The 22,825-nt window shown below is 36.1% G+C and overlaps 1 protein-coding gene across 1 annotated transcript in view; it reads right to left on the bottom strand.

The window, feature by feature from the left end:
• The window catches only part of Rbcn-3A (rabconnectin-3 alpha), a 179,519-nt gene that overhangs the window by 127,834 nt on the left and 28,860 nt on the right, over positions 1 to 22,825 (bottom strand). The window contains exons 10-14 of the mRNA XM_089094941.1: positions 17,950 to 18,134; positions 16,562 to 16,677; positions 12,148 to 12,350; positions 8,749 to 8,910; positions 4,858 to 5,966 (exon numbers count right to left, since the gene is read on the bottom strand). Coding sequence (XP_088951067.1) covers positions 4,858 to 5,966; positions 8,749 to 8,910; positions 12,148 to 12,350; positions 16,562 to 16,677; positions 17,950 to 18,134 — 1,775 coding nt within the window. The remainder of the gene's footprint in view (positions 1 to 4,857; positions 5,967 to 8,748; positions 8,911 to 12,147; positions 12,351 to 16,561; positions 16,678 to 17,949; positions 18,135 to 22,825) is intronic.

Below are 22,825 nucleotides of genomic sequence, written 5' to 3'. Positions count from 1 at the left end.
GTGCTCACTCCAAATAAGAACTTCGACCCCGGCTTCAATTGGCTTATTGTAACTGACCTTTACAATTTTGGTGTTCAATAGCCGATTGTGGTTAATATTCACACTTGTGCTCAGCCAAACATCAATATGCAAATATTATCGTTATCTATCTATCATATTTTGCTTCCTATTTTATAAGTAGCCCTGATTGGCCTAAAATAACGATGGCCAGAAATTGATGTCTAGCTGAACAAACGCTTAAAGCTGTTCAAGTGAGGGGGACAACCCCCAGGCGCCTTCCATCATTTCACTAGCAATCGCACCCCCCCCCCCCCGCCTCTTCTTTATTGTACCTTAATATATAGGTTTTTGCAAAATAAAAAAACTTAAACAATAAAATTCTTACTTTACAATATGCAGCATTTTTTTCAATTGACCAACATTTTTTTCAATTAACCAAATTAACAATTTTAATAAAAAAAATGAAAGATAGAAAAATACCGAATTAGCGCGCCAGAAACATCCTGTGGGCGTGGTTCCCCCCCCCTGGATCCGCCAGTGAATAATGTTAGGATATATGTGCTTCATCTTTATGTCCTAAATTTTATGCAATAAAATAAGTTTCGCAAAGAAGCAGACTAAATTAATTTTAGATCTTTGCTCTATGATGAACATTACTACTCATCATATTATTAGAAGGATTAGGCTACTTTAGAAATAACATCCATTGACTCAGAAGTTTTATTTTCGTCTGCTAATGTTAGGCTGTTTCCCCTCCCTACCACAGTGACAAAAGCCAGATGCCGTTTTAAATTATCTGACCCTCGGTCATGACAGAACAACAGCTGGACAGGTGAATTTTGACGTGAAATACCTTTCATCCCTAAAGGCTCTGATGAAATCATGGAGACGTGCACAATGGGCAGCTTGCCCAGGAGTGCTACAAACAAACAACAAACAACATATGCAGCATGTTTCTATTAATCGCATTATCATGTTTACTTCCAATTATCAGGGGTGAATCCAGAAAGTGGTTTTAGGGGCACCCCCCTCCCAGAAACTCAAAAGTTACACTAATTACAGGGTTGTAAGGACGACAAATACTAATGATAAAGCCAAATTTTATCACTACCCCCCTCCCACCACCAAATATTAGTTCTGTACCCTGATTATCATCCAAATCCACAAATCGTTTCAAATAATATTCGATATCTAATACATCTGAAACTTTTTAAAATTTAATATAGGCTAGGCCTAATAGTTTTGACGGGTCAAGGAACCCCGTAACAAAAAAAAACATCAACAGATACTAAACAACAGAGAAACTTGTTAATTAGGGTTATATATGGGACCCTCAGAAAGGGGATGGGGCACATTTGAGAGTGACATGGTTATTATATTCGAAGAGCATAAAAAAGGGCATTGAGTAGCGTAGCGTTGAGTATACTTACCCCAATTGGAATTATTGAAAACACTCATTCAAACTTACTGCAGTTAATTATTTGCTTTTTGTGCTTCAAACAGGGCCGTCACGTATGGGGGGAAAGGGGACGCCCCCTTCCCAATGTTTTTGGTCACTCGGAAAAAAAAAAATAAGTCGGTAAAATCGTGGCGCGAAGCGCCACGATTTCTCCGACGCCGTGAAAATTCTTTGTTCAGTTCAATAAAGACCACGAGAATACTGACATGTCATCTACAGAAATTTTTAACTTGGTCGGTAAACGCAGCAGTTTTACCGACTCCTGCCACGATTTTACGGATGGTGCCACAATTTTCCATTTGGTTAAATAAACAGCATTAAAATAGTGACATGATATGTACCGAAATCTAAACCTCGGTTGATAAATAAAGCTGTTTTGCCGATTTATGCAGTTATTTTACATATTGTTTTTGCAACGGACATTACGCTAATTATTGACAAAAAACAGTCGGTAAAATGACCAGCCAGTCGGTAAATTTGTTAGCTCCCCCCCCCCCCCCAAACATTTTGGCAAGTAACGACACTGGTTTCAGAGCTCAATAAGCTGAAGTTCCTCCTTTTACTGACAGAAAATTTTTGGAATATTTATCAATAAGTATAAGGTAAGAATACTTTTGGTTAGTTTCAAAGGTCCTATGTTTTTTTTTTTTTTTTTTTTTTTTTTTTTTTTTTTTTTTTGAAGAAATTCACTATGATATACAAATTACGTTCAATGATGCAAAATAATTACGCTTGTTCAATAAGTTATTGCAACCATGGCCAGCGCTAGGTTTGGTGAAATGGGACAACCACCCAAAGTCCAGTGGCGGTTCTAGGCCTAGAATCGCCCTGTTTTTCTGACATTTGACATTAAATTCCTTTAATTTCACATTTTTACACTACTGTGACATACCTTGCCCCCCCTAGATTATGAAGCCTAAAACCGCTACTGCCAGGGTCCCATGCTTGCTGAGGCTTCGAGCGTATCCCTCTTAATATTGTAATATAGCGTAGGGCATAGTTCGTGATCCAGTGATCACGGTCTAACTTACAATTAAATTCCATTAGTGGTAGGCAGTGGCGGATCCAGGCCTTGGCAGAGGGTGGGACAGCTGCCCCCCGTCGTTTTCTGACATTAAAATACTTTTGTTTTATATTTTCCAACTACTGTTAAGGTATCTTGCCGACAAAAATGTATTCAATTGAAAAAAAGAGAAAAAATATTCACTACGAAAGCTGCAAATTCACTAAGAGAGCTGTGATTTCCATCACAATCTTATCTATCATAAAAAGGTTCGTACATTAAATTCAATGCATATGTCATAGTCTTTCGCGCTTCTCCTTTGTGTTATTTCTTGTCTGATTCAGTTAGTCTCAATAGACAGTGTTGGCGTATTAGGTTATTTTAAGCAAACTAGCCTATATTTCTGGGGACTGGCGTACACAAGCTCTACTACGTAGTGGCGGTTCCATGCCTGAGCAGCAGGACAGCTTCCCCCCCCCACAGTTTTTCTGATATTTGAAAATAAATTCCTTATATTTTATATTTTTACTATCCTATTAAGGTACCTTGCCCCCAGATTATGAGCCCAAATCATAAAATATGCACGCGCGAAAATGCAAATACTTGTACTTTCAAAATTTTTACCACAAATCATTGTAGCGTGCTATAATCTCGATTCCCTAAATTTTCCAAATATCGCAATGACGCGTCCCAGTGTGACCCAATATACCGATAAAATCTAATAATATCGATGGAATATGTAGTGTCAAGGGCCTCGCAAAATTTAGTTTCCCCAAGGCCCTGCACCATTTTAGCGTGGCCCTGATTGCAACTTTTTAACCAAAATGGCTGCCTTTAAACTCTAACACGATGTCATGTTTGACCAAGATGGGCACCCGGGACAAAAAAGGATGGGGGGGTCTAGTTACCCTCTGAGCAATTTCTGATCTTTAAAAGGGCACTAATGCTCGCAATTCCTTTTCGAATGAGACCCAAGTCGAAATTCCACTACCACTGGCTCGATGCGATCATCCTTGGGGTAGAAAAAATTTCAAACGAGAACGTGCACATGACACGAATGATAAGAAAATTCGCCTTCAGGAATCCAGAATTTGATGGCCTAATTTTTGTTTTTGATTTGATTTCAAAAATTAAAAAAAATTCAAATTTTTTAAGATTGGATCACTTTTTGAGGGTGTTTTTCCTGCATATGCCGTTTTTAAACTTCAGTTTTCTAGAGTTTTGGTTACTATTGGTGTGAATTGCTCTTTACTTACAGTTTGTTGAAAGGTTTGATGAGCAGTGACATTTTAAGAACCCTATTTTGAGAGAAAGTAAGAGGAGGGGCAATACGTGATCAGTGACATGCCTCCGTATATCACAAACACCCCCCTCCATTAACACAGAAGAAGCAGTCCGTGTGACACGAAAGAAATCCACGCGAGAAATCTCAAGCGGCAGAATTTAATGAAGAAGGTAGGAACGTACACAGGAGTGAAAGGGGGACTTGAAAGGCCTCAGCCCCTTCCAAGTCCTAATTTATCTTGAATTCGGGACACTTTTTACTCCAATTATAAGATACATTTTTGCTATAATTGGCTCTCTCCTGCAATCTTTGGTGATTATTACCCCCCCCCCCCCAGGAAAAAAGTATGCGTATGTGTCTGGAAAATGTATCAATAAGCTTGCGCGCTGGTATGAGAAGTAGCTTAATTAGAACTGAAACAGTTTAAACTTTAATTTCGAAACATTGCCCTCTCTAAGTTTCGTTTCATTTCAAAACTACTTGGGAAAGACTATCCGTAGAAGGCTGAAAAAAAAGACATAACACAGCACCGAAAATACAGAGACGTTCTAATGCACAAATTTTCCAGGTAGGGGGGTGGTCAATTTTACCTTGCCATGTTAACCCTTATTCCCCTAATTGCTGGCATCAGTGCAAATAATATTCAGACTTTTATAATTAACTTGGTATTAACGAGTTTATTTTTCATTTTTCAGTCTTAAAAAATTGTAACCGTTACATATCGATTTTTGTTTCAAGTGTAAATGGAAAGACAGTACGGCCTTCTACATACGGAGCGTGCAGGAGAGAACCATTTCAAAGGGTACTATGAAGCTTTTCTTGAAAAGTTATGATCTAACGGACATTTCACATTCATTTTGATGCAAGGAAAAAAATTAAACGCTCAAGATTTCAGGAAGATTCCAAATATTTAATGATCTCCATTGACTTCGGAGCTGCCAATTAAATATTACTTGCATTAGAAAATACTTTTGAAAGCAGGGATTCCTTAAAAAGAAAATTTCTTCTGAGTAGAAAGACCAAATTTACTAAAGTGCACATATTTTGAACAAGCGTCAAAAGACATTTCTTTGCATTATAAAAAAAAAACAATTTGGAAACGGAACTTACCCTTAAATGCACTGGAAGTAAAACTTGTATCTTGCTCTTGCGATACCATCTCCTTTAGCCGCTCTCGATCTCCTGTGATAAACTGCTCTTGAAAAACATGCATAAATTTTATATCATTCGTATTTAAAATGGCATCATTAATTGTCGTCAAGGGAATAATAAGTCCCAAACGAAAAGTGGTCAGCTCATGTTGGACTGTCTTATCTTCCATCTGTGTCATAATATCTTCTTGTCTTAAAATAAACGGTTTCGAGTCCATAATGGCTTGATAAATCGTCAAGTTCTTTCCATTAGAGGCTAAAAAACATGCACTTGAACTTGAAGATGTCGTTCCACTAAATCCGGGTAGCAAAGTTGGAATCCACTCAACGTAAGAAAAGGCCATCGGATCACTCGAATCAATTCTAGCAAGTTCAGATACCCCACCCGAGCGACAGAGGGGACCGACTGTGTCTACACGCCAAAGGATTAGCTCACTCTGGAAAGCTTTAATGTAAGTAGGTCCTTGGTAATGATGCGATGAAGTTAGCATTAATGGAAGCACAGGATGCGATGCCACAGTTTTTACAGTGTGGCGATGACCTGATATTCGTGTGGCATGTCTTATGCTTAATAACTGTGAAAATTGACTATTATCTTCAAAAGTTAAATGCCACAGATTCATAGTTCCGTTTGTGTGTTTAGTGACCACAGATATAACTGGTGAAGGTCCAGGAGTAAACGGATCTTCAGAGGTTAGATAATCCTCCGAAACAGCTTTAGTGGTTGTCTCATCTTCAATTATAGATACTCGACGGCAAATTTTGGTCACTGTTGGTGCTTCACTTTCCTTATCGGAATCACTTTCCAGCTCTTCTTCATCTTCTTCTCTCACTGTAAACTTCTCTCTTTCTTCTTCTTCTTCTGTAAACTTCACTGCTAAATTCTTCTCTTTTAATTTTTCAACGACTTGACTTATATCAAACTTATGACAAGCATTATACAAACAGATAAATGGAGATAAAGTAGCAGCATCCCCTTTGGAGAGAGCATTTGGAAGGCGGGAACTTAGTGAAATTCCAACTTGTCTGAATGTCCCAGGCTGTTGTTCATCAACATAATGAGCTGTCCTGGAAAATTAAACAGTGTACTCAAAATCCCTCAAAATTACATAACTCATTACACAACAGTCACAATGGTAATCGCGAACCGACTTCTTTTTTTTTCATCTGTCTGGCGAATATCAAATACATAAACCGCAGGGTATGAATGACCCTCGGAGCATTTAAGTCGGCATAAGTCTATACTTTAGACATAGGCTTATACTTTAGTTTTTTGTTATATATTAAGTGTAGATACGACTATCGCATGAAGCAGGATCACAGTAACTTAAACAGTAACTCACAGTATCAAGCATCTATGGGGTTTCTGTCCACCTAATAGCTCGTTTATTAAAATAAAATCAATGGTAATGGTAATTAAAATAAAAGTAAAATATACTACTATTATTCTCCAGTTAATTACAAATATCTTTAGTCAAGTACAAAAAATCAGCGACATCAGTTTGATATCAAAACTCAATGATACACTGAAGCTAAAAATGTCAAGCGTGGTCTTAAAATTACAGAGAAGGTAATGAGAGACTATCTAAAAAAGGGTGAGTAACATCAAGATTCAATGAAACAACATAAACTACAGTGAAAAGAATATTAAAAAGATATCGTACAGTTTACCTGGTTATTATTGATACAAGTAACTTATTTTATGTGTTCTTCATCACTCAAAATGCTGATATACATTCATCCACCTTTTCCAAATAGTGATATACATTCATCCAGCTCTTCGAAATAGTGGAAAATATTTTTCTTCCAATGTAAGTTGATGTTTATTATAAATGATCAGATAAGGTAGAAAATAATTGGATCCAAAAGCAGAGGTATCAAAGAAGCACTATCGACCCCCCCCCCCCACAAACACACACACACCCAAACGTAAATTTCAATAATGAAGATAATATTCCGATAGTTCTGTTTTTGCCCAGATCGTTAGGAAAAATTTAATATGATTGTTTATTCTCCAAAATGAATCGACTAATATCTACTAGTAAGATATTCTCTTTTTCTTTATGAAAAAGAAAAATTCTTCTTTATTCTCTTTTTCTATTTTTCATTGTGCATTGTGATTTGTGAGTGAAAACATATATCAAATAGAAATTTTTCTTTCGTTGCGTACGTTAAACATTTACATTTAATGGAGGAAGATCAAATTTTGATCTTCCTGGAAAAAATGAAAAAGGAAAAGATGATTTTGACGAAGAAAAATATTTTGATCGTGTTGCTGCAAATTTTTCATTTCAAGTAAACTAATTTTTTGTTCTGTTTTTTTTTTTTTCTCTCTTCTCTCTCTCTCTCTCTCTTTCTCTTTCTCTTTCTCTTTCTCTTTCTCTCTCTTCTCTCTTTCTCCCTCTCTTTCTCTCTCTCTCTCTCTCTCTCTCTCGCTCTCTCTCTCTCTCTCTCTCTCTCTCTCTCTCTCTCTCTCTCTCTCTCTCTCTCTCTCTCTCTCTCTCTCTCTCTCTCTCTCTCTCTCTCTCTCTCTCTCTCTCTCTCTCTCTCTCTCTCTCTCTCTCTCTCTCTCTCTCTCTCTCTCTCTCTCTCTCTCTCTCTCTCTCTCTCTCTCTCTCTCTCTCTCTCTCTCTCTCTCTCTCTCTCTCTCTCTCTCTCTCTCTCTCTCTCTCTCTCTCTCTCTCTCTCTCTCTCTCTCTCTCTCTCTCTCTCTCTCTCTCTCTCTCTCTCTCTCTCTCTCTCTCTCTCTCTCTCTCTCTCTCTCTCTCTCTCTCTCTCTCTCTCTCTCTCTCTCTCTCTCTCTCTCTCTCTCTCTCTCTCTCTCTCTCTCTCTCTCTCTCTCTCTCTCTCTCTCTCTCTCTCTCTCTCTCTCTCTCTCTCTCTCTCTCTCTCTCTCTCTCTCTCTCTCTCTCTCTCTCTCTCTCTCTCTCTCTCTCTCTCTCTCTCTCTCTCTCTCTCTCTCTCTCTCTCTCTCTCTCTCTCTCTCTCTCTCTCTCTCTCTCTCTCTCTCTCTCTCTCTCTCTCTCTCTCTCTCTCTCTCTCTCTCTCTCTCTCTCTCTCTCTCTCTCTCTCTCTCTCTCTCTCTCTCTCTCTCTCTCTCTCTCTCTCTCTCTCTCTCTCTCTCTCTCTCTCTCTCTCTCTCTCTCTCTCTCTCTCTCTCTCTCTCTCTCTCTCTCTCTCTCTCTCTCTCTCTCTCTCTCTCTCTCTCTCTCTCTCTCTCTCTCTCTCTCTCTCTCTCTCTCTCTCTCTCTCTCTCTCTCTCTCTCTCTCTCTCTCTCTCTCTCTCTCTCTCTCTCTCTCTCTCTCTCTCTCTCTCTCTCTCTCTCTCTCTCTCTCTCTCTTTTGAATAATCGGATAAGACACAAACTAAAATGAAATATTTCTTAGACACAGTTTGTAATAACAAATAAACATAAGTGTAGAGAGCCAAAACAATAGGTATCATAGGCCAAAATTCCTCTTTTTCCTCTTCTACAAATACAAACTTTGTTTATAAAGATGGTGCTCCAGTAGTTATGCTTTCGCAAGATAATTTATTAAGATTTTTTTGCCTTCAGATGAAAACCAGGTTACTGGAATTATGATATTTTTCATTATGATATTTCATTATGATATCTGACATTATGATTTTCTGTATCTGACTACTGGATGTTTGTTGTTTGTGATATGTTAATTTGCTGGAATTCGTTTAAGTTTTATAGACGTCCGAGTGCGACAGTATAGCGTCAAGTTTAATATTTATTTTTTAAAGTTTTATTTGAATAAAAAAAAAATAGTAGGAATTTTGTTCATTTTCTTTACAAAAATTAGTCAACTTGAAAGGATTCTAATGCAATAGCAAGAATACTACCAAACAAGGAGACTCCCATCCTCTGGATGAACTGCAAATAGTAAATCCACTCCCTTGTGCCATTCCTGTAGCAACTCCTCAACTTTCCTGTCAAAAGCATCTAATCCTGGTTTGGTTTGTGTTGTTGGACAAGGCGTGCTTGCTATTGAAGCAGATGAGGAGCTGAAAAATAAGCTTTTTTATGGTCGTGTCAATAGCTGATATTAGAGACTCCATAAAAAAAAATTAGGTCCGCATGTTTTTTATTTACGTTCCATGGCCCCAAAATAATTCACTATATCTAATTTAAGTCCAGATTCGAATAGGAGATAATATGATAAATTTTAGTGAAATGAAAAGATCATAGGACTCTTCATATGTAATATAACTATTACTACTACTAACAACTCACTGCAGCACCAAGCCGCCTGAGGCCAACACAGCTACGCAAGCTCACCCTCCGACCTAATCAATTCAATGTCTTCCTCTTTACACTCTTCCGAGAAGTTTTAATTTCCCTTACATTCTTCCTTGCAACCTCCTCCAACTCCATTTGGAGGGTGATCTGCTTTTTATTTGGCCCTAGATGATTGGCCGAAAAGGGCGACATTCGTCAATATCTCATTCTTCATCCACGTCCTATAGATCTCAACATTTCTCCCATTATAGCCCTAGAAAGAGCGATAGAATCACATTTTTTGTACAGCTTTCTGTTTGAAACATGGTCAGTCAGACAGGTACTCAAAAGAATTCATAGATAGTTACTCTGAAAAACATCTAACAAAGCCTCCTCCGTCTTGCGGAACGTCCATGCCTTCGATGATTTCTTGGCTAAGCCCTTGTCTTTCCTGTTTAACGAGATTACCGAGTCTGGGCAAATTCCTACAATTTGGAAACAGGGTTTCATAATCCCTTTGAAAAAGAAAAACGAAAAGCTTGGTTTTGAAGGCGTCTGTCCTTTTACTCTTACTCCTATTTTCTCGAAACTTTATGAAGGATTCCTTGCAGACTGGCTAAAAGAAAAAAATCCTACCTCTTACTGACTTGAAGCAATTCGGGAACCTAAAATCTACCTCTACTTCCTTTACCTCGTTTCTCTTATTGACCACATCGGGAAAATCCTCGAAAAGCCTAGTTCCTCGCTAAATATAATTTCCATCGACCTTCAGAAAGCATTCGACCTTGTTAACCACAGTATTTTAATTGAGAAACTTGTCAACGAGTTCAATATTGATCCCTTACTGGTGAAATTAGTTGCCTCCTTCTTAACAAATAGATCGCAAGTTGTCAAATACCAAAATCATTATTCAAATCCTCTCCCCGTCCACAATGGCATACCCCAAGGTACTCTCCTAGGTCCCCTCCTTTTTTCAGTAATTATCAACAACCTCGCAAAGGAATTTCCTTACCGTTGGAAATTTGTTGTTGACCTAAGGGTTTTTGAAAGTTGATTAAGAAATTTAATAAGTGACCCTATGAGTATCCTCAATTAAATTGGAGACGAGGCTTTGGACTTATACATGACAGTAAACGCCTCTAAGTCCATGATAATGTCCATTTGTTTCCTCAAATCCTCGCCATACTTTCTTAATCCTATCCCTCCTAAAATTTGTGTTTCCTCATTTAAACTACTTGGCGTCCCAATTTCTTCAAATTTAAAGTGGGATATCCATGTTTAATACATCATCCATATAGATAATTCGTCTATCGCCTTCCTTAAGCTCCTAAATAAATTTAGCGTCCCCCCTTCCAACTCCTTAAGAATTTACGTCTTTTGTCCGCCAGCATCTAGAGTATGCTTGTCCAGTTTGGCACCCTGATATCTCTCGCGAAGAATCGGAAAAAATCGAATCAATTCAAAAAAGGGCCTTGCGAATAATTTTCAAAGAAGGCAAGGTGCCGTACTCTCTGCTCCTAAAAAAAGCTAGTCTGAAAACCCTGGAGCAAAGGAGGGTTTCGTTGTGCCTCTGTTTTGAAAAAAATGCCATAACAAACCCTCAGACGGCAAGTATTTTCCCCAAACGTCACTCCCCATCCAGATTACGGCCGCCTCGAGCTGTTTCTGAGCCCATCCCTGCTTTGTCCCCCATTCGCTGCGTTACTTCCAGATACGAAAGAACTTTTATCCCCTTCATTACAGAAAAAATGAATAAAATGTCTCAATAGTTTCTTTTTTCCCTCTTTTTTGTTTATTAGCTGATGGTACTGCCTAGGTTCCTGCACTCATTTGCTTGCCCCCCCCCCTCTCTTTTTTTAGTTCCCCTTGTATTTTTTTTATATTTTATTTTTCGTTCTTTTTACGGGTTTTTTTTTTGTTTTTGTCCCCCCCCTTTCTTGGCCAGTTTTTATTGTTTTTAACTCTTTTATTGACTTACTGTAGTTGAATTATTGACATTTTCTTAGTATCCCCTTTAATTTAAATGTATTAATGTCTTACTCTTTTTTTTGTGTAGTGTTACTTATTCCCCCCTTTTTTTATGCCCGTTCTAATTCTTTTTCTGATCTGCATTTGTTTAAGTTTAGTTTGACCAGTTTTTGTCTTTTTAATTTTTTAATTGACTTTTTACAGTTTTAATTATTGACTTTTAAATGATTGCTCATTGTGATTTTTCTATTTCGTTGTTGTCCTTTGCATTTTTGCCAGTTTTAGTGCAACCATTTATATTGTCGACCCCAAAGTCCAAATTCGGCCCTTTGTGGGCTTATGATAGCGATCTTTTTGAAGTAAATATCTTATCTTATCCATGTTTTAGAAACATAATTGACCACTGTCATCACTGTAGCTTCCAATATTCTAATCTTGGTTCACAGACCTCCTTTACCATTCTTCCAACTGTGAAGAAACACCCAGACCCTTGTCTATTATACTTTTAATATCTCCACTGTATCCATTATCTTAACTTTAATACTACCCAGGTAAGCGAAGTGAATATAATAGAAATTGTTTGCGAATTTGGAATTTTATGTTTCTTAAGAATGTGTTTCTATAAAAAATTTCTGTTTTCAAAAGACTACTTTTTCTTACGAATTTTAGTCAAATAACTAATCATGAGCGACAATGAACCGTATGTCTCTTGTACCACCAGCGTACTAGCCTACCTTACTAACAGCGCACAACACCACCAATCTTGACGTCCACCTTTTAATAACCTCTCCTCGATTTGAAGATATTCTATTTTCAATCGATACGAATCATTTCAAAAACCATATATTGCGGTAACCAATTATTATTAAAATATTAAATATAATGCATATTATTCTGTATTCTCTGATCACATACAAATTTTAATTACCTAAAAACGATGTCATAAAAGTTCAGCCTTGTCTTGTCTCAAAGTTCAGCCTTGAAGTGAAGTATTTCATTTCACAGCAAAATAAACAGGAATAACGACTCTACGCTTTCCTACTAATGGAGCTTACCTTAAACCAGAGGGCGTGGAGGCTTCAAGGCCGATTTCATTAAATATATCGTCAGGTTTAGGCGAAGGCTTCATAAACTTTGTCAAGTCTCCAGTGGTAGCTCTCATTGATCTCTTTGTTAGTCCCAGGTCTGATTGGGGTGTACTTGTTTGTTGAGTATTCATTTCATTTTCCACATCAACATCTAATTCGTTTGCAAACTCCTAAAATTGAGAAACACTAACAGATAAAAACGTATTTCATCTCTTCTTCTTCTTCTTGACACTTTCGAACAACCACCGGAATCAAGTTCCAAACCATACAGTGTGTTACCGCAGTTGAGTCCTAACTCTGGGTTCTGTATTACCAAACTGATTCGTCTCACAGAGTAACTGTAGAAAAGTAGAAACACCATCTATACTATCTATATCACCATCTATATAATATCTGACATTCAAAATTAATTTTGGAATTAAAAAGGATTCACAAATGCTTCAAGGTCTAAGTATTTTACGCAAATTCTAGACTGTAAAGAAACAAAATTTACAGTATTCCAGTTCAGCATCGCCATGGGAATCAACTTCTAACAAGCCATGGTTTCCTCAGCAATGTTGCTAATTTCACAGACTTTGTTTACAAGTCAAAGAACTTATTGGACGACACGCATAAAAAAGGAAAGAAATCGCGGCGTATGCTCTCTTATGGGGACCATATTAAAAAGAAGCGCTGCCCCTGTCTAAATATACAAGTCCCCTTAAACCCCCACCCCCAAAAAAGAAAATTTTTCTGAAAGTTTTAATGTCATCATCCCATCATGAGACAAAAAATTACAAAACTCCTAATATCTTAATGGAACCTACTGATTATATGCAATAGCTATGAGAAATACTTGGTCACCTTCAGGCATAATAGTTTATAACAAACATATACACTCTTGAAAGCATCGAAAAAACAACTGACTGATTGTAAAAGTACTCAGGAGAAATACTCGCTTCATTTACCCATGGTGTGACATCATCTGACTTTTTCAGATGAGCAATCAACGGCGCGTTACGGATATTTACCAATTACATATAAACAAAATTGATGTGACGAAAGATAGACTTCATCAGGCTAAAAATCAAAAAGGTGCGTCTGAAACTTTCGGCCGAAAATGACTTGGAAAGTGAGAACGGTTCTTCTTGTGGATCCTTAGTCACTGTTCAAAATTGTATTCATATTTTTCTTCATAATGGATAGAAAAGACTTGTTCATGATTGGGACAAAAATTTCCAATGTCACGTCTCCATCTGAAAGACGACCTACCTTTACTTTACTTATATTATACCTAAATAAAGCCCACGATTTGATGTTATGCAATGTAAATCCTTGGGCAAATGAGTGTCCCCGCTAAACACCTAAAAAATTATTTTCGCTAACAATCATACAATTAGGATAAGCCCGAGAGCTCTTCCGTTTTTAGCATGGCAATTTTACTTGAAAATATATTTCGTTGAATGAAAAATGAATTTCTTCAATGTAAAGTGTAATATATTACTCAAAATATTTTGCAGTTTCTGATCATTAATGATGAAAAAACAGGCGAATCTATCCAACCCGACCCATTAGACGTACTAACCTCGTCTAGAATCCGTGTATGGTAAAAAAAGAAGAATTTCAACTATTTTCTTTTAAATATCTACAATATTGTCAATTTTATACACATACACAAAATTTTCTGTTCAAATCGGAAGTAATTACAGTGTAGACTTAATTTGAATAAGAGACTTTGGAGTAAATCAGCACCGATGAGGCATAATCTGTTGAATCAAACTTTAGTCCGCCACCGTTGAAAGTAAGTACATCCCATAATTAGCTAAGACCTCTAGTTTCTCATCAAAATGACTGGCAAGAACATTTCCTATAGCTCTTACACTACCAAAACGCTTTTTTTTTTCCTTTGGAGGGGAGGTAAAAGTAGTTTTAATAAAAGGCGAAATACATACACAATTTTAAAAATACAGACTACAATTCCCAAGGGACTAACAAGCATTTGTTTAACAAGTTTTAATAAAGAAATGGGGAATCCAAAAAACTCTAATTATTTCCCTGAATTTATGTAGTTTATGTATATGTTTGCGCCTCCCCAGAATCTATGACCAGCTCCGGCTGATTTGGAAAAAACGCATACATAAAATACGAAAAATGGTTGTCAGTTACATTAAACCAAAACCGACGTCTTAAAAAACTTGTACATACAACTAATACACATATCTATTATTAAGCTAAAAAAAAGGTTATTATGCTCATTAGCCATTTAGTGGTTACCACTAAACAAACTCAAACTGCAAGAACTTTATATACATCCATTGGTCTGTGCCACGACGGCATAACTATAACCAATAGACTATTATCAGGCAAACTCCTTCCAAAACAATCCAACAGTCGGTAATCATTCTTTATACAACCTTTGGTTAGAAAAACGGAAACAGTAGGAATCGTTATCTCAGCTTAGAAGTATATTTTTTATCCATTGTCATAAAGTATTATATAAGACAGTATTAAATACAGAGGTATGACATAGGTATAACAATCCTATACCCAAAAATCTCTTTCCACGGATATATATGGGTCAACATTAATTGCAAAACGGAAAAATGGGTCAAAAAGAAAATCCTGAAAAACAAGGGGTTTATTGCCGCTAGGAAGAAAAGAAGAACAATCGAATGACTGTTTAATCTGTATGCGATCGGGCGTCCTCATCATTGATAAAGACAGAACCTAACCACAACAAATCAAACAGTTTGTGGTAACGAACTGTAAGTAAGGAGCGACCCCGCTGAATAGTAAATGAAACTCTAAAAAAGGGTAATTTTGATACCAATAGATACATCAAGAGAATCAGATTTTTATGCTGATTTCAAATATATAAGTTTCATCAAGTTTCGTCTTACCCATCAAAAGTTACGGGCCTGAGAAAATTTGCCTTATTTCCGAAAAAAGAGTGAAACACCCCCTTAGAAGTAATAGAATCTTAATGAAAATCACACCATCAGATTCAGCGTACCAGAGAACCCCACTTTAGAGGGTTCAAGCTCTTATCTGAAAAATGTAGAATTTTGTATTTTTTGCAAGAAGAAAGATCACGGATGCGTGTTTATTTGTTGTTGTTTTTGTTTTGTTTTCCAGGGGTGATCATATTGACCCAGCGATCCTAGGATATCGCGGAGAGGGCTCATTCGAACGGCAATTAAAAGTGACAGTACCCTTTTTAAGTGACCAAAAAACTTGAAGGGCAACTAGGTCCCCTCCCAAGCTCATTTTTTTCCCCAGAGTCACCCGATCAAATTTTAAGATTAAAATTCAAGCCATGTTGTTCAACATACTCGAAAAATCTAATAACTATGTTTTTGAGGATGACTTTCAGTTGAAAAAACTTGTTTTTCAAAATTTAGTTTTAAAAAGGAAGGAATCTAAATTCCAAAAAAAAATTTGGAAGTCAAAGCTATAAGTACAATAGTTGCTCCATGAATAAAACCACGAAAGTACAATATATATTGCAAAAAAAAACGAGATATTTCTATAAGCTTCCTAGAAGTATCTATACTATTTAGTGCTATTTTATCTGTAATTTTATAGAAGTATTTTCCTTTTTTTAAGAAGTATCTTATTTTTTTTTGTTATGGTTTAGATTCTCTATTGCTGAGCACTAGTGAGGCCTTGTTGTATAAAACCGAAATAACCGGTTGATTGTTCTGCCTTTCTTCCAACTGGTCATTAATCCGTTGTTTTTCCAGATTGTCTTCATTGGTTCCGTCACGGCAGACTAGTTCGGCTTTAGCAATTTTAAATAAAATAAAAGTTCAAAATAGGTATAAAATCCTTTTTAATATACAGTGTATAGAAATTCACAAAAATACCAGATATTTCGGTCACATATACAGATGATACTGACGTTTCTACTTATGATTTCTACAGTTTTACTACTGATGATGGTCACTGTACATGTGACCGAAATATCTGGTATTTTTGTGAATTCCTATACACTGTCTATTAAAAAGGATTTTATCCCTATTTTGAACTTTTATTTTATTGTCATGAAAAGGCAGTGTGGTCTCCGAATTTTTCTACGAGATATTTTAAATATTATTTGCTTTGGAGAAAGTTGCTTATTCGTTAAGATCAAACTTGTTTTCTATTCAAAAGAAAACAAGAGGGAGACAAAACGCCAGAGGGAGGCAAAAAAAATTTGTCTTCTCAAAAATGCTTACTTGGCACAATCTTTCATTCATGGACATAACGTCAGTCTGTTCCTATACTTTCAGAAAAACTAGCCCCAAACTGCTCATCCACCACAATACAGTTAAATTAATAGATAAGGCTATTAATCGAATCTAAGTAGATCATAAAATTAAAATTCAATAAAAAAACAATTCTGGACTGAGAAAAAACTAACCTCTAAAAGCTGTTCAATTCTCATAGTAAAATACATCTCCTTGTTATTCATCCAATGCAAAACAAAAAGATCCTTTGCTAAATCCGACGATGAAAACGATGGAGACATAGGAATGTCTGAAACACAGAAAAAATCTTTCAAATCATTAATGTACATAATAAAAATTTACAAAAGAAAGTCAGAAGGTGTTCAGAGAGGAGAGCTTCAAACTCCTGAAGTTAGTTTTCAGGCCAAAAATTAAAACATATTTGGGCAATTTTAAATACATTGCGCAGTTTTACATGCTTTTCGAAACTTCCCTGGCCTAGGACGAGTGTCCGAAGTGCCTCTAGTACTTTACGAAGTTTAAACACAAGGTTTTATCGACTCCAACCTCAACTTAAAGGAATCAAAAAATAGCTGGAGCAGCCCAATCAGAGAAACGGATTCAGATGAATATATAGCTCCAAAAGAATATACTCTTTAGAACCTTTTCCCAATTAGTTTCCTCGTTCAAGTAATCAAAGCGAGCTGTCTGTAAAAGTGTTGGTTACACCACCTTAGCAAGCGGTAAAACAAGAACGGAAAATCTCCCGTAAGTCTGAGGAGCTTACGGTTCAACATATTCCCCTCTAACATCTTAACTTCAAATGCCAAGTGAGGCGGGAATTACCTGGTCCTGCTGGAAGATCAAGAACATTAGGATTACGAAATCTCATGAGAAGGAGGTGAGTTGGTGCACTTGTGGAAAATATTTGCTGACGTAACATCCTTTGAAGGTAGCATTTGGTTTTTGGTTTCAGTTCTTTTTACTAGAATTACTGAATTAGTTCAATCAGAATATTTTATACAGCGTTTGTCAAAAATGTAAATAACAGTTTGCATCTTGCACAAATCAGCTTCTTTCAAGTCCTGGCTCCGTTCCTCCATTCCTCAGATTCACACCTCAGATTAACCTTTAGCATACCCTTTGTTTCATTGGAATCAAACCCAAATAGGTCCATATTGTGCCCCTTTAATCACCAATTTATGATGTTAAAAATATGTTTATTATAGGATATTCTGGTCAGGATTAGCATCACAAACTGAAATCAAATCCACTGAAAAAAAAAGCTATCCTATTTTGGAACCTTAGATTTTCTGCTGTCTTTCACTAAATTATGACTTGAATCACCTGGTTTTAACTCAACAGCGTGCTACTAAAATTAAATATATCCAAGCAAAAAACCACTTTAAAAAATCCACCAGAAATAAGGCCAGATAACGACACAAATCTAAGTACATTTTCATTATCAGCGATTTTTTCTATAATCTAGAGAGTTTTGGGTGACTTGTCTCATTATTTTCACCCACGCCAGTGACAACCCTGGTTGAACAAGAGATTCGAAAACTAAAGCGTAAAATATTACCTGTTTCAGCATTGACACTGGCACTTAGGTGAAAATGCCTCGATCTGCTTGTAAAAGCATCTATATCTGGCAATTGGGCGTCACTAATGCTATAGGAGGAGGCCAAGGTTGGCAACGTTTTAAAACCAGGATCACAAAGACCATCTTCGTGGTAGCCTTCATCTTGACGGGTTTGGAAACAATTCCTGAAAAAAAAGAGGGTTTATAGCTGTGATATAAGGACAAAATACATATTTTTTCTTTCGTCTTTCGTTTACTCAGTCATATTTTCAGAAGAAAGAGCAATAAAAATTACCTGCTACGCCGAGGATTAATTAAATAGTCTTTTTATGTCAAACTTGCTTCAAAAAATCAACAAAATTTGTCCGTTTAATATTTGTACATTCTTATACGTTATGCATCAAGTCAATATTTATCCGTCATTTGAAAATAAAGGTTTTGACAACATTTTGCATTTGTTTATTTGAATAGCTATTGTACCGTAGCAGTAAAATGAACGCTAAATTATGCTACTTTTACAATTACAAGAGAAATAAAAAATGAGAGAGATAAAAGATCACTCGTTAAATACGCTTACAAAATACAAGGAGTTCACTAATCTGTTCGTATAGCATTTAACGGGTTGTAGTTTATTCTGATACCTAGTAATTCTGCTGGTCTGTACAGATGGTGGAAATATAGATCAGTGCTTCTCGTTTGCTAATAGCGCTTTCCCAAATGTCAGTATTAAATCACGTCTTCGAGCGAACAATGTGATCAAGTTCAAGGGTCCAAGAGCACCTTCGTGGTTGTTGAAGCAGGGTCCGAATATTATTTTAATAGCACGTTTTTTAATATATTCTAGTTTTGCTGACATGTGAGCAGTGTTTATGCTTGAGGAACTCAAATGGGACAGCAATATCGAGAATAGGCCTAATATAGGTTATAAACGCCAGTAAGAGCTGGCGATCCGAGAAGCCTAACCTGCGTACACTTGTTAATCTCTAGATAGAGTAGTGACATTTGCGTGCAATATTGTCAACATTCAGCTGAAACGAGCAATCACATGTAAATGTTACACCTCGGATTGTTGCAGAGGAAACAGTTGGAAACAGCACATCTGGGATTGTAATGTCCTGCTTAAACGGATTGAATCGTAGAACTTTTGATTTATGTTCATTCCCTTGTAGACCATTTGATTGACACTGGATGAGGAAGTCCGTGAAGAGAGTCAGGTCAAACTGCTGCTTTGCAACCGCATTCTGGACTGTGTACTTGAGAAGTGCACACGGACTTCTAAAGCAGGTAATTTTAATGACAAATTACCAAAATTGTTTCCCAGAGGTTACCAAGAAGGTATGTTCCTCAGATAAACCTTACATTAATGAAAAAACAAAAGGAATAATCCATTTGAAACTAAAACTTTTTCGCCTCGGAAAGAAATAGGAAGCCTTAACCCTCCGTAAGCAAATTAAGAAAAAAATCCGCCGTGCTGCTTTGCGTTATGGTAAGAATAAATTAAATTACTTAAAACAGAGCAAACCTCAGCAATGGTTTAAGAAATTGAAAGAAATAGGGGGTCGCTTGTGCAAGAGCCTTGATTTTCTTCTGGATGAACCACCTGAACAGACAGCCAATACGCTTAATAAACACCTAGCTAGCATTGTGCAAACGTTCCCCCCTCTCTCGGAAAATCAGCAAATCCGTGAAACTCCAAAAGATAAAATCCCGGAAATTTTTAGAATCAAATAATAGAAAAAATACAGAAACTGAAAAAAACTAGTATTTGTCCTATTGGTATCCGAATTGATCTAATAAAAGCATTCCTTGATGAACTATCAACGCCCCTTGTTAATATTTTAAAGCTATTAGTAATTCCGGATGTTACCCGTCGTGTTAGAAGCTAGGCTATATTACTCCAATCCAAAAGAAGGGAGGCATGAAAGATTTTACTGGAGTCTGATCAATCACCTTAACCCCATTTTTTTCAAAAATGTACGAGGGTTTCATAGCTAACTGGTTAAAGGCAGAGGTTCTTGAACTTATTGACTTACAGCAACTTGAAAACCTGAAGGAGATTTCTACTTCACATTATCTTGTTAGTCTTCTTGACATTGTTCTTAAAAACCTTGAAAACCCTGATACTTGGTTCAATCTTTTATTAATTGATCTCCAGAAAGCGTTGGACCTAATTGACCGCAATATCCTCTTAAATAAACTGCTGACGGAGTTTCAAGTGAGTCCCTTTCTAGTTAAAATTGTTGCTTCCTTTTTAACAAATCATTTTCAAGTGCTTAAATATAAAAATGTTTATTCCGATCCCTTCTTATCTTTTGTGGGGTGCCCCAGGGAACTCTGATGGGTCCCAATTTATTTCTGATAATGGTTAATAGCCTCACGACTGACCACACGGAGCGATGGAAGTATGTCGACGACCTGTCTGCACTTAAGGATTGTCGACGAAATATAAAAAGCTCAATTATGACATTACTTGACGATGTCATGCAGGCGGCTTCTTTGTCAAAGATGATAGTTAATGCTAATAAATCGTTAGTTAAGACAGTTATCTTTTTTAAGTCACCCCCTTCTTTCATAAACCCCATTCCTCCCAAAATCTCTGTTACATGCATTAAACTACTTGAGTTCACAATAATTGCTGACTTGAAGTGGGATGCCCATGTTCAAAATATCCTAAAACAAGCTTCCCCTTCGGTTTCCCTTCTAAAACTTCTGTTAAAATTTTCTTGCCCCCTAAGGATCTTCTCCAACTTGGTATTGTTCTTTTATTCGGCCAATACTGGAGTTTGCTTGTCCAGTGTGGCATTTTGGTCTTTCTTCCAAGCATATTTATAAGATTGAAAATGTCCAAAAACGAGCAGCACTTAGAATCATAAATGGTGAAGGGAAGGTTCCATATCATTATCTACTAGGTAAGTTCAAGCTCACCACGTTGGCCGAGAGAAGGAACCTCCTGCCTTCGTTTCGGTACCAAGACCCTGTCTGTTCCTCGATTACGTTCCATCATCCCCGAACCCTACCTTCCCACCCGCAACAGACCGTCCCGTATAAAATCCCCAAAAAGTCCCCAAACTGACTCCCATCCCCGCTAAACATGAAAGATATCGGAAGAGTTTTGTTCCGAGTTTTGTTGAGTTATATAATAGCCAGGTAAATTAGTCTTTAATTTTATTGTTATCTATTTATTTTATTTTTTCTTTTTGACTTTTTAACTAAATTTTTGACTCATATTTTTTTCTATATTTTCATTAATTTTATTGTTTTTTTTTACTTTCTAATTAAGTGATGACCTTTTTCATGTATTTTTTGTACAATGAATTATGTTTGACGTGAACGTCACGTTCTTTTGATGATATATATATATATATATATATATATATATATATATATATATATATATATATATATATATATATATATCATATAATTACATAAAAGAACGTGACGTTCACGTCAAACATAATTCATTGTACAAAAAATACATGAAAAAGGTCATCACTTAATTAGAAAGTAAAAAAAACAAAACAAAAAAAAACAATAAAATTAATGAAAATATAGAAAAAAATGAGTCAAAAATTTAGTTAAAAAGTCAAAAAGGAAAAAAATAAATAGATAACAATAAAATTAAAGACTAATTTTCCTGGCATACTATATAACTCAACAAAACTCGGAACAAAACTCTTCCGATATATTTGCCAAATTTGAATTTTACGTCCAAAAAAAGCACTACATATATATATATATATATATATATATATATATATATATATATATATATATATATATATATATATATATATATATATATATATATATATATTTATATTTATATGTATATATATATATATATATATATATATATATATATATATATATATATATATATATATATATATATATTTTTATATATATATATATATATATATATATATATATATATATATATATATATATATATATATATATATATATATATATATATATATATATATATATATATGTAGTGCTTTTTTTGGACGTAAAATTCAAATTTGGCAAATATGGTGTGAAAGAAATTTTTAAAATTCTATTCTATTCTATAAGTGCAGACAAGTCGTCAACGAACTTAAAACGCTCCTCGAATTTTGCTATGATTGGATTGATGACGGCAAAGGATAAAAGAGCAACTAGTTTCATTCCTTGGGGCAGCCGGAGGTTAGTTCTGGCCACTCAGAGCAGATATCTTCGGTAAACAAAGGATGAACTGATTGCCGTCTCCCCCGTAGAAATTCTCTCACTAATAGTAGTATTTGATTTTTAGCTCCCATCTCTTTCAGATTTATTAATGCAGTCAGGTGTTTGATAAGGTCGAATGCTTTTATATAGTCCGCCAAAAAAGTAAATCGACAATACTATTAGAAGTGTCCAGCCACTTAAAGATTAAGTGGTACATTTACACTAGATATACTGGCGTCCTACTGCCTACAACCATATTGGTACGGACCTATCGAAGGCGCAATTTGTTATAACAGAGAACGGCAGATAGAACCCTTAGCTACCTTCGCTAGGTTGGGAGTTATCGATATGGGACTAGGGCGATTTAACATTCGGTATGACACGGACATACGTGCCTTTCCACATCTCTAGAAATAATTGTTTTGAGAAAAACTGGTTCATTACTGATGCAATTGGCTTGGCTAGGCAAGGTAAGTATTGTTTCAGTAATTTAACGGGGATTTCATCTGGGTATGAGGCAGTTGTTACGTAACCGTCCGATTGCAAATAGAAAACTGACAGTTCTGACACCTCTACGATTCCGTCCATACTACAGTTATTAATGATGTCACTCATTTGTTCGTCATTTATGGCTGGGTAAGTAGTACAACTTTGAGCAAAACTT

Source organism: Artemia sp. Qi Xiang Cuo, chromosome 9, assembly GCF_049724085.1.
Source record: "Artemia sp. Qi Xiang Cuo chromosome 9, ASM4972408v1, whole genome shotgun sequence".
In the NCBI taxonomy this organism is placed as follows: domain Eukaryota; kingdom Metazoa; phylum Arthropoda; class Branchiopoda; order Anostraca; family Artemiidae; genus Artemia; species Artemia sp. Qi Xiang Cuo.
The sequence above is the reverse complement of the archived record's forward strand: the minus strand, read 5'-3'. Positions and strand labels throughout refer to the sequence as shown.